General features: G+C 41.4%; 1 protein-coding gene across 1 annotated transcript in view; it reads right to left on the reverse strand.

The window, feature by feature from the left end:
• Positions 1-13,470, reverse strand: part of LOC118857688 — a 202,180-nt gene that overhangs the window by 22,116 nt on the left and 166,594 nt on the right. The window contains 1 exon segment of the mRNA XM_036768262.1: positions 12,600-12,720. Coding sequence (XP_036624157.1) covers positions 12,600-12,720 — 121 coding nt within the window.

A 13,470-nucleotide genomic window follows, 5' to 3' on the forward strand; every position in this document is an offset into this window, starting at 1 on the left:
TGGCAACCCTTTTTCATCTAAGTAGAGAGTCTTCATGAGTTTCTGTGGTTAAAACATCTTCACCTGATTCTGGAGAGCAATTTGGAACTATGCCCAAAGGGCTATAAAATATGCATACTCTTTGACCCAGCAATACCACTTCTAGGGCTATATCCCAAGGAGATCATACAAGTGGGAAAGGAACCCATATGTACAAAAATATTTATAGCAGCTCTTTTTGTGGTGGCAAAGAATTGGAAATAAAGGGGATGTCCATCAATTGGGGAATGGCTAAACAAATTGTGATACATGAAGGTAATGGAATACTATTGTGCTATAAGAAATGAGGAGCAGAAGGACTTCATTATAACCTGGAAAGACTTACATGATCTGATGCTGAGTGAAGGGAGCAGAACTAGGAGATCATTATACACGATTACAGACACACAATATCTCTAAGGACTAACTTTAGTAGAGTTGGATTTTCTCATCTATGCGAGGTTCAAAGACAGCTCCCAAAGACTCATGATGGAAAAAGCTGTGCACATCCAGAGAAAGAATTATGGAGTCTGAATTCAGATTGAGGCAAACTTTTTCTCTTTTTTTTCCCCTTTTTTAAAAATTTGGTTTCGTTTCTCCTTTCTCATGATTCATTCCATTGGTTATAATTCTTCATTATAACTGTACTATTATGTAGAAAAAAAAAAACCTCTTCACCTGTAGGCCAGCCCTTTGCTGATGGAGCTTTTAGAACTTGTCAAGGCTGGTCCTTAGCCAAGACATTTCACCCTTAAGGACTTTCCAATTTGATAAGCCAACTCCCCCAAGCTTAAATTCTACCAACAAAGCCTTCAAGAATTCATGGTCACCTCCATTGAAGATAGGGCGGAACAGATGATTTTTCACTTAAAAAGTATGGGTTTTGTGCTAAGTATGAGAAATTCACAGAAACATGGGAACATTTGTATGAAATAATGCAGAGTAAAATTAGAAGACCCATGGGAAAAAATATACACAATGAATATCATAAAGTAAGTGGAAAGAATATTAAAACAAATAACTGAATAATCATTTTTAAGTAAATTTTCATCTATCTCTTTTATTTTTATATTGTTAAATTTTCTCCCAGTATCCCTTTTCCTGCCCCTCCCAGAAAAGCCATCTCATATAACAAAAGAATTATTTTGAAAGAAAAGCAAAAACAGAAAAAAAATCAGCAAAGCACATCAATTAGCATTTAGCACAGTGTCTGACACAAAACAGGCACTTAACAAATGCTCGTGGATTGCCTGACACTGAAAAAGTCTGAAAATACATGCAATGTTCCACTTACCCATGATTTTCCACCTTTATAAAGGAGTTGGGGGAGGTGCCTTCTCTATTTTCTCTTTGGGGCCTAGCTTGTTTTTTTAACTCTGAGTGATTGTAATGTCTAATCTTGGCCCCAGAGAACATGAGGCAGCGCCTCCTTCCTCTTGGGTGAGAAGTATAAATGAAGAATGAGTGAAGAATGCGGCACACAAGATCAGATGTGATTATTCTGTTGATTGGATTGGCCTAACTGTGCTCTTCGTTACAAACTAGGGAGTGGGGGGATCATTTGAATGCAAACGGATGTCCAGAAAGGACTGTGATATAGAAGCAAAGGCATCAGTAAAACTTATTTTAAAAGAATTATGGGTTTTTAGCCTTTAGGCCACTGTCATATCATACCAATTTACTGGGGCTGACCTTTTCCCTCTACATGTCCCCCTGCAGGCCCTGTGAAGAGTCAATCAATGAACAGGGTTTTATTAAGGGCCTACTATCCCAGGCACTGTTACAGGGGCTGGCAGGGGATGAAAAGGCAAAAGCAAAACTGTCCTATTCTCAAGGACATTATATTCCAGTGGGGAGACACAGAACGTATGCACGGCAGTATATAAAGAACATGTACAAAGTAGATACACAGTGACCTGGGTGTGGGGAAGGCACCAGCAGGCGAGGTGGGAGAGGGTTGGGGATAGTAGGAAAGACTCCATGCAGAGAGTGGCACTTGGGCTGAGTCTTAAAGTAAACTAGAGATCCCAAGAAGTAAGGAGTGCGTGCTAGGTAAGGGGTTCAGCCAGTGCAAAGACAAGGAGGTGGGAGATGGACTATTGTATCTACTGAGATACTGTTGTGAAGTGCTTAGCACAGTGCCTGGCACTGAGGAAGGGCTTAATAAATGTTTATTCCCTTCTCCTTGTATGTAAGAAATAGCAAATAAAACAGTTTGGCTGGATTGTAGAATTCATGGAGAGGAATAATGAAAAATAAAGCTGGAAAAGCAGGAAGGAGCCAGGTTTTAAAAATCTTTTAATAATAATAATTATATAGCACCTACTATGTGCCGGACATTGTGCTAAGTGCTTTACAAATATCTCATTTGATCCTCGCAATAACCTTGAGAGGTGGGTGTTGTTATTATCCCCAATAAGCATTTATAATGCGCCTACTACATGCCAGGCAGTGTGCTAAAGGCTTTACAAATATCACATCTGATCCTCACAACAACCCCTCAAGATACTATAGTCATTTTACGGTTGAGGAAACTGAGGCAAATGGAGGTTGTGACTTACCCAGGGTTACACAGCTAACGCGGGACTTACTGGATGCCAGGGGAACACTCGAGTTTACTGAGGAGGGCACTGACACATTCAGAGCTGAGCTTTGTGAAAATCCCTTTGGCAGTTTTGTGAAGGATGGGTTGGAGTTTGGGGAGACCAATGACAAGGCTATTGTGACAGTCCAGGTTAAAGGGGATGAGGACCTCCACCAGGGTGATGGTCCTGAGCAGAGTGAAGGAGATGGATGCAAGAAGTGTTGTGGAGGTAAAAACCATGAGAACTGGCAACTGATTAGATAATAATAGTACCAAAAGCTAGGATGGACAGTGCTTTAAGGCTTACACAGCACTTTACAAATACCTTCTCATTGGATCCTCACAACCCTACAAGGGAGGTGCCATTATCATCCCCGTTTTACAGATGAGGAAACTGAGGTAACTGGTAGTTAAGTAACTTGTCCTAGGTCACACGGCTAGTAAGTGTCTGAGGATGGATCTGACTCCAGCTCCGGCACTGTATCCACTATGCCAGTTCGCTTCCTAATACAGTGGAATTTTCTGGGCGAGGGAGAGGGAGGAGTTGAGGGTGACACCTGGTTGACTGGAAGGATGGTGGTGTCCTCAACAGAAATAAGAGGTCTGGATGAGGTATGGCTTTTAGGGGTGAGCAGAAGATAACGAGGTTGAGGTGTCTACGGGACATCCAGTTGGAAATGTCTAAGGGGCAGTTGGTAACGTGAAGCTGAAGCTCAGGAGAGAGAGAAGGAAGGGAATTATTCACATAGAAATGATAATGGAACACACAGGAGATGACGTGGTCACCGAAAGGATGTAGAGAGAAGAGGATCCAGGGATTAATCCGGTGAGGAGGTGTGACATGGGTGATGATGACCCAGGAAAGGAGACTGAGGAATCTTAAACACAGGTAATCGGAGAGCAGTGTCAAAGAACCCAGAAAGGAAAGAGTGTCTAGGTGGAGAAGGTGGTCAACATGATCAAACATCGTATGCAGCGAGGATCTAGAAGAACAAAGACTGAGAAAAGGCGAGAGATCGTTGGTCAACAGTTCCAGTTGAATTAGGAGGTCGCAACCAGAGGGTTTAGAAGAGAATAAACAGAGAGAAGAGCCACGGGCAGCTAGGTGGTACAATGGATAGAGCACTGGGCTTGGAAGCAGGAAGACTCATGGAAGACTCATCTTCATGAGTTCAAATCCAGCCTTGGACACTCACTAGCTGTGTGACCCTGGGGAAGTCACTTAACCCTGTTTGCCTTAACTTCCTCATCTGGACAGTGAAATGGCAAACCACTCCAGTATCTTTGCCAAGAAAACCCATGAAGAGTTGGACGTGACTGAACAACAGCAACAAAAGGAGAGAAGTGGAAGCATCAAGTGTAGACAGCTTTTTCAGGGGGATTATCTAAGAAAGGGAGGAGAGATACAGGATGATCACTAGAGGGAATAGTCAGATTAAGTAAGGTGTTTCTTTTTTAAGCATGGGGAGACATGCACATATTTGTAGGCAGCACCATCTCCCTGGCTTCTTTTCAGTCCCAACTAAAATCCAACCTTTTACAACCCACCCCCTCTTAATTCTAGTGTGTTCTGTTAATTATTTCCCATTCATCCTGTATATAGATTGCTTTGTATATATTTGTTTTCATGTTGTCTCCCCCTTTAGACTGTAAGCTCCTTGAAGGTAGTGACTGTCTTTTGCCTCTTTTTTATATTCCCAGTACTTAGCACAGTGCCTGGCACATAGTTGGCATTTAATAAATGTTTATTGACTGAGTGACTAATTGACTGACTAAAGTAGAAAGGGACTGAAGATTATGAAGTGAGAAGAGAGAGTGATAGAGAAATTCTCCAAGGGTCACAGTCATCAGCAGAAGTTAATTCTCCTTCCTTACCCGTACTAGCCTCCTTCTTTTCCTGACTGGGAAAAGGAAGAAATCAGGGGAACTTCTATACAGGAGAAGCAGGCCATAGGTATCAGTGTTTCTGATTTGGAATGACATTTTGCAAGATTTCATATTCATGTATTTTCCAGCATATATATATATATATATATATATATATATATATATATTTTTTTGCAGTGGAGAACGTAAAGCTACTACTTCAGCATAATCCCTTGCCCAACATGGGAAAAACAAGGTATAGTATTCATTAGGTGAATGTGCTCTCTGTTCACATAGTGTCAAATAACAAAGCAAAACAAATACTCAGTGTTTGCGCGTCATGGTACTTCCCAGCAAAATCCCCTGTTTTGGTAAACACTTGTCGGCAGCCCTTCAATCCAACCCCATTCAATAAATCACCTCAACAAAGGATTACTGAACACGTGCTACATAAAGACACTGGGTTTCTAAACCAATGGCTAATCTTTTCTCTATGTGTATGTGTAGTTTCCTGATTTTTGGATGATTTTTGCTCTTAGACAATACATCTTTTGAAAGAGGCCAAACTTCTCTGTTATGGAGTTGAACGCCTTTAACAGGATACGCTTTCAGACAGGCTGAAGGGTACGTAAAGAAGCCTGGTAAGTGACTAGATCTGCCTACCTACCACATCTGTTGTCGGTAAGTTGCGCTGAATATAGTCTGGCTGGGGTCCAGCAGAGGTCGGCTGTTTAGGGTTTGGCTCTGGGCGACGTTGGAGGGGATGCAATTGAATGTAGCCCCAGGACTATTTCCCAACATGATGCTCCCTCATCATGATGTAAAATTCAAAAATCTATCAGCAGCTGGAGTTAGGGGCCAAGGAAGGCCAAGAAAAGTGGGGCATCGATCCAACGAAAGCAATTCTTGGCAAAATAGGACTAGTTGTCTGCGTTTCATTATCAGTGTGTGTGGTCATTATTCTTTTGAGATGAAGTATCCATTTTTGGCAGAAGGGGTGACAGACACTCTGGTGGGTTGTAGTTGGACTGAGTTTCCCTTCTCTTTCTCTTCTGTCTCAGTGTCTTTTTGTTTTCCATGTCCACTGTATACTTGGAACAGCTTTTTAACTTCCTGCATACAAAACCACCTCCTATCTCTTCTGAAAATTACCCAGGCCCTACCCTCCTCCGGAAGTTTGCTTCGGTTGTTAGCTGACACTTTCCTCTTCTCTCTGCTGTAGCAGTGACTGTGGCCCAAGTTAAGCCAGAATTGAAAACTAAAGAACAAATAAAACCAAACTAAAGTTAATTCTCCAGCTGCTAATCAATGATGACAGTGATGATCATTTTGGACTGCAGGCTGAAGACATTTAATTCCTTCTTAATATTTAGTAAGACATGGCCTGGTGCCTAGAATTAGTTTTTTTTTGGGGGGGCAGGGCAACTGGGGTTAAGTGACTTGCCCAAGGTCACACAGCTAGCACATGCGTCAAGCATCTGAGGCCACATTTAAACTCAGGTCCTCCTGACTCCAGGGCTGCGCCACCTAGCTGCCCACACGCCTACCATTATTGATCAGAAGTTAACTCCACAGAATGATAGAAGACAAATTCCCATACTACAAATACAGAATTCAAAAACATTCTCGAGAACTCAGAACTGTACTGAAACCAGCGCATTTTCATGGACTGAACGGCTGCCCACAATCACGCAGGTATAACAAGGAGGACATGATTGCTAGATGTTACTCCGCTAAAGCACCTGCTTCAACCGCCTTCATGGACGTTGGGACAAATTGTTCTCATCCGCCCATTCCCTGGGGAGAAGTCTTCGCATGCTTAGGGTGGAGACCCCAAGTTAAGGTTTGTGGCCCATTGATTACCCTCAACCTGGTTTGGCCTGTCTGCTGAGTTGGTTTACTGAGGTGTGGCCACTCGGCGTGCTACGGCTTCTCTGAGCCACAGAGAGTTGAGTGCCGGGTGGACACCAGAGGTGGATAGGTAGCCCTGAAAAGGACTTGGCAAACCCTCACACAAGAGCTGCTCGTCCTCCCTGAACACCCGTACATCCCTCAGCATCACACAGACCTGAGTTCAAGGCTTGTTTCTGACATATATTGGTTGTGTGACCAAAGCCTTCTACTTCTCAGTGCCTTAGGCTACTTTCTGAGACTAAACGAAGAGCAGGGGGTGCCTGTCTGCATTGGTATTTTAGGGCGAGTTTCCTCACAGGGAATTCTCCATTCCAATGAAAATCACAGGTTTGGTCTCTCTACTCCCATTCCATTTTTTTGTATTTACATATATATATATATATATAGATAGATAGATAGATAGATAGATAGATAGATAGATAGATAGATATAGATATATATAGATATAGATATATAGATATATGTTATCTCCACTGTTAGAATGTTAGCTCCATGAGGAAAAGGATGATGTCATCTTTTGTCTTGGTTTCCCCAGTGCCTACCACGGTGCCTGGTGCGTAAGAAGATACTTGACTACAAAATGCTTATTGACTGAGGCAACAGATCCATGAGATGTTGAGGGGGTAAGAGCAACAAGATTCGGTGATGGATGGAAAATGAATAATGAGGGAGAGGAAGGAGTGAAATGAGAGAGACTTTGTGAATGGTGGGATGTGGGAAGGCTCAGGGAATGGTGATTCTTACAGGCAGAAAGACTTATGTCAGACAGAGGAACATATTGAGCTCAGTTTTGGACATGCTGAGTTTGAGGGGCTGGTGGGACACCAGTGTAGATGTCTACATGGAACTTGGGGACTGGAAATAATGGAGTTGGGAGTTATTTGCATAGAGTTGGCAACTGAAACCATTGAAACAAATGAGGGAGGGAAGAAAATTAATTAAGGGAGAAGATTAATAATAATGACAACTCCTACTTACAGGTTAGGTATGAGAATATGACCTATTGTTTTCACTGGCAGAGGGAGCTTCCTTAATCAATGTAGATCGGCACCTTCTCTGTCACACATGCAGAAATGATGTATATAAAATATAATGTGAGCCAATAATGTATGTAAAGTACTTTGTAATCTTTGTAGTCTCCGAGTGCTGCCTAGAGCACGAAAGGGGTGAGCGACTTTGCCTAGTACCACACAGCCAGTATATGTCAGAGGTTTCCCTGGCTTCAAGGCCTCTAACCTCCTATTTATAGAGTGCTTTAATGTGCATCATTGCCTTTAATCCTGACAACGACCCTGCGAGGTAGGTGCTATTATTTCCGTTTTACAGATGAGAAAGCTGAGGCTGACCAAGGCGACTGGCTTAGGGCCCCACGGCTAGTCAGTATCTGAGGCAGGATTTGAACTCAGGTTCCAACTTCAGGGCTCTATATACTCTGCCCCCAAGGAACATTCACATCAAAGAGTTAGGAAGAGAAGCTGTCAGAGGAAACAGAGAAGGGGTGATTAGAGAAATAGGAGAACCCAGGAGAGTGTAATGTCTTTGAAGCTACGGTAGGAAAGGAGATTCAGAGGGATGTGTCATTCGTATTCATTAGTGTCAAAACTTCAGAGAGGTCACAGGGGATCGGGACCAAACAAAAGGCTTAGTCATCAGAACCTCTGAGGAAGAAGTTTCAGTAAAACGTTGAGTCCAGAAGCTAGACTTTGCAAGGACAAACGTTTGGAGAGAAATGTAGCAAAGGATCTAGAGTCAGAGGGACCCCAGCATTTCAGCGGGAAAGGCCCTTGGAGGCTGTCTAGGCCACCTATACCTGAACAAGAATCACCTCTGTGCTCTCCCAGCCTTGGTATGAAGACCTCTAGCGGGGATCGGCAGGGTGGAGGGGGGTGATGCGAGGGTTTGGGGGGCCCTCAGCTCATGATTGAATCAGTAATGTGCCGTGGAAGCCCAGCACACCAACGCTGTCCTAGCACGCACAGAGAGAGGCGATTGTTCCCTTATGCTCTGCCCAGAGCATGCCACCTCTAGAGCAATGTGTCTAGTTCTAGGCACATCTCAGCACAGACATTGACAAGGGTCCAAAGGGAGGGAGGACCAAAGAAAGAGCAGGACCAGGAGAACAATGTACACAATGACCACTGTCACAATGCAGATGAAAACAACACTGAACTGAGCGGCTGAACCAAGATTTAAAAAGGATAAGGAAAGACGCCGTCCTTTTGTTGGCACAGGGAACTCCTGGGTGAAGAAACTCCCGCTACATATGCAGGCTGGCACGTACCCCGACAGTTAGGGTCTTAGAGAGCTGCCTTGAGCACTCAGAGCTAGAGTGACTTGCCCATGATCTCATATCCAGGGTGTCAGTGGAGGGATCTGAGCAAAGTCTTCTTAGCTTTGAGGCAGGATCTCTATCTATCCACGATGTGATGCCGCCCCTAGAGATTAATACAAGTTTGTTCACTTGGAAAACAACAACCATCAATCTCTGATGAAGGGGAACCGACCACCTCCCAAGCAGTAACTCATTTTGCTTTTGGTAATCTTTGAGAATGAAGGACAAACAAGCCCATTTTGCTCTTATGTAGCTCTAAGTTTTTTTATTTTTATTATTTCAACATTAACCCTGAATACTTCTCTGCACCTTAAAACTATCACTTCTGCTCCTGCCTTCTGACCAGAGCAAACAAAAAAAAGTCATAATGTGTCTGTTAATCAGGAGAGACGAGATTCAGTATTGACACATATTTTGAGTGTCCACAGAATTATAGAAAATCTATAACTGATTCAACCTTCCTTCTCTGTGAAAGAGAAGCCAGGCAATATAATCACCCTTGCTATCACGTGATCATCACGGATAATGATTCTACTTTCATTTTCATCCCTGGTTCTGTTTAATTTGCTGGAACCAGAAGCTGTACCAATCACAGATGAACATCTTGAGGAAAATGGTCCCAGTCTCTAGTGGCATAGTGAAGAGACTACAGGATGGAGAAGGGAAGGGAATAAGCATTTATAAAGTGCCTACTATGTGCCAGATGCTGTGCCAAGTGCTTTACAAATTTTATCTCATTTGATCTTGGAATAAAGAAGGCCTGGGTTCAAATACTGTCTCAGATATTCACTAGCTGTGTGGCTCTGGGCAAATCACTTAACCTCTCTGGCCTTAGTTACCTCCTCCGTAAAATGGGGACAATAATACTTATTAGCTCACAGAATTGTTGTGAGGATCACATGATATAATGTAGGTAAAGTATTTTCAAATTTTGAAGTGCTTCGTAAGTGTGTAATACAATTACTGCTGCTTTTATCACTTCCTTTAAAAATTCATGAAAAGATAAGCATTCTCATAAAAGGTACAATCCATGGTATTTAGAAAGGTTCATCTATTGAGTGCTTGGGCTATCCTCCAAGGCTTCCTCTGGGAGGAGGCGAATCCAACAGCAGCAGCAGCAGCAGCAGTTAATTGCTTTGTCACTTCTTTAATATCCTGTAATGTGAACTCACCCTTACACAGCTCTCCAGAGACACTGGGAGCTCAGCCTCTCACTTCAGGGCTTAGAAGAAAGCCCTGTTTACTGAGCTCAGATTCTATGAAAGCTGCTCAAACAATGCAGGAAGGGCAAGACCTGTGGTTATTAATTAATCCTGTATGGACCATATTCATCTTTTTAAAAGTGGAGCTGTAATATTTTTTACCCTTCAAAGAGTCCAATTAACCTGAAAAGTGGTGGATTATTTTTCTCCCATGAATTATTACGGATTGTGGATTCAGGGGAGTCCCCTAGAGAGTACGTGGTCCAGCTTCCTCATTGAAGCCCAGAGAGGTGGGTCTATGAAATGACAGGATGAGCCTTCAAATTTAGGTCTCTGTCACCCCATCTAGTGCTCATTCTATTATAACAGGCTGCCTCTGAACAATGTCATAGTTCAGGTCTACTCATTAAAAGAAAATAAGAGTTTTTGTACACAATATGTATTATGTATGAATACACACATGTGTACGTATGAATATAGAGATGTCTATATGTATAAACATACCTGCATGTATACATATGTAAACATATGTGTATAGTTTAAAGCTCGAAAAGTATTTATATACATTATTTTTACATATATTTTTACATATATTTGCATATATTATTTCACATGATTCTCATAACTCTGAGCTAAGTGTTACAGATATTATTATCCCTACTTTATAAATGAGGAAACTGAAGCTCATAGATATATACATAGACAGTATCTATAGCTAGCTAGCTATCTAGTTGTTGTCTGTTGCTCAGTAATTCAGTCATGTTTGATTCTTCATGATACCCTAGACCATATCATGCCAAACCCTTCTGTCCTCCACTATCTCCCAAAGTCTGTCCAAGCTCATGTTCATTGCTTCCATGATACCATCTATCCATCTCATCTCCTGCCATCGCCTTTTCCTTTCACTTTCAATCTTTCCCAACATTAGGATCTTTTTCAATGAGTTCATCTTCTCATTATGTGACCAAAGTACTTAAGCTTCAGCTTCAGTATTTGACCTTCTAATGAAAAGGATGAATTAAACACACACACAAACATATGAATATATGTATATATCTGTGTATATATGCATATATATATACATATATGCACAAAAAAATTTGATGTGAATAGAAAGATAGCCCTTCTCCACATTAGTCAATAAATAACCAGCATTAGAAAATCAGTTGCTTTAATTGCATTTCAGGAGCATCAGCCCCATGTCAGTGGGAAGACTTCTGTCCCATGAAAGGGAAGGACAAATGGTAGAGGTTACTCCACATGGAGTATGTATGCATTTACACACACACACACACACACACACACACACATATATGTACATGCACACATGTGCTCCTGTACACATGTGTATATGTGTTTAAGTCCTACTCCAGATACTTACTATATATACCTATCATATATGACATGTGCATATTACATATATATTATATAAATGTGTTATAGATAATATACACACATATATACACACATCTGGTTCTTATCTGCCTTTAATTTGTTTATAGATATAGAGATACACACATGTAAATTTCCCATACATCTTGAATAAGGCTAAGAGTTACCGCCCAACAGTTATGCTTAGTCACAGGGTATGAACAGTTTTAAAAGGAAAATGAATTACAGACTTTCAGCAACCGTATGGAAGATTTCTCCAAATCATTAATGTATTACAGTGGAAAAGGTTCTGGCCCTGAAGCCCTAGCATCTGGATTCTAATATTGGTTCTGTTGCCTACTAGCTATGTGGCCTTGGGGTCATTTAAGGTCTGTGGGCCTCAGCTTGCCCATATATAAAATGAGAGGATGATATCAGATGGCCTTTATGATCCCTTACAGCTGTAAAACTATGATCCTAAAAAAAGGAACACAAATTAAAAGAACAAATCAACAGCTCACACCCCTCAAACTAACAAATATGGCAGAGATAGGGAACATGTAGATGAAGAAACTCCCTCCACCAGTGAAGGATAGTGCCTCCTCTGCAACTTAGAGTCTTGGAGAGCTGTCTAGAGTATGAGAGGTTAAAATCATATGCACAGAGTCACATAGCCAGTACATGTCACAGACAGGATTTGATACCTGGACTATCTGGCTTTAGGGACAGCTTTCTATTCATTATGCCAACTTGGTCTTTCTCATGCAAAGATAAGTAATGAAAATAATCAATGTTGGAGGCATTATGGAAAGACAGACACACTAATACATTATCGGTTGATCTGTAAATTGGCTTATCTCTTCTGATAATAATTTGGAATTATTAGTCAAAAATAAATTAAAAAATTAAATCCTGGGGCAGCTAGGTGGCACAGAGAGTAGAGCACCAGGCCTGGAGTCAGGAGGACCTGAGTTCAAATCTGACCTCAGATACTTGATACATTTACTAGCTGTGTGACCTTGGGCAAGTCACTTAACCCCAATTGCCCTACCAAAAAAAAAACTAAAAAAAAAAATTAAATCCTTTGATCTAGCATTTCTTCTTAGGGCAGATACTCCAAGGCAGTCAAAGACATAAAGCAAGGCTTCATATGCACCAAAATATTCATGTGGTAAAAACAAAACAAAGCAGAAAACAAAAAGAATGGCTGAACAAATTGTGGTATGTGAATGGAATGGAATATTACTGCTTTTTAAAAAGTGAAAAATATGAGGAAATTTACAGAAATACTGCAAATTCAAATGTACCTTACCTGTAGGGAGGACACAGTCTTCTTTAGCCTTTTCTGACATAACTAAAGCTATTTCCTTGTTAACTTTTCTTAGCACCTCATGGATCATATGACTTTCAAAATTTTCCAGAAGTTTTTGAAGCTAAAGTAAACAGAATTTGAGAGTCAATCTACATTTTGGGGCACATATTTTAGGCCCTCAAGGTACTTCCCCTCCCCCCTCCCTATATTTTCTCCTTATCCCCTTATAAAAGGAGGGGAAAATGCTTTCTATAGGAGACTCCAATACACTACAAGGGATTCTTGGGCAGTAAACACTGAAGTCTAAAGTAAGTATTGGTTTACTGAAAAAAAAGAGAGGTGAATTCAGTATTGAATATTTATAACTTGAGGCTATTATCTTTGGGACCTTAATATAGAAATGTCTGAGCCATTGTCCTACAACAGATCCTGAAGATTTATGAAGGTCCTATCCTACAACATAGATCCAGAAGAAGGATGAGAAATGGACTCAACATTTTCATATGATAATTTAAAATTCAATACGTGGCAATTATAAACTGAGCCAACTGTCTCCCCCACAGGGTCAGAGTGAGCAAGGGGAAGGTGTCAGCCTGTGCAGGAAGAGACATGGGCTTGGGTTTAATGAACTCCCAGCTTTCCATGCAGACTTCTTTTCTGGGTTTTAATTTCCCCAGTTTGGTCTCAATTCCTGGAGCAGCACTCCTAAGAAACCCTGGTTTCTGATCTCCATTTTTCCAGCCTCCATTTTACCCTCACTTTAGCTCTTGATTCAAACCCTGCCTATCTTTCCCTGAGGGAGAGGGAGATTTTTCCCTCAAGTTGGAGGGGACTGTCCCATTCATTAGCACTTATCAGTCCCTTGCCAGGA

This window comes from Trichosurus vulpecula, chromosome 7 (genome assembly GCF_011100635.1).
Source record: "Trichosurus vulpecula isolate mTriVul1 chromosome 7, mTriVul1.pri, whole genome shotgun sequence".
Lineage (NCBI taxonomy): Eukaryota > Metazoa > Chordata > Mammalia > Diprotodontia > Phalangeridae > Trichosurus > Trichosurus vulpecula.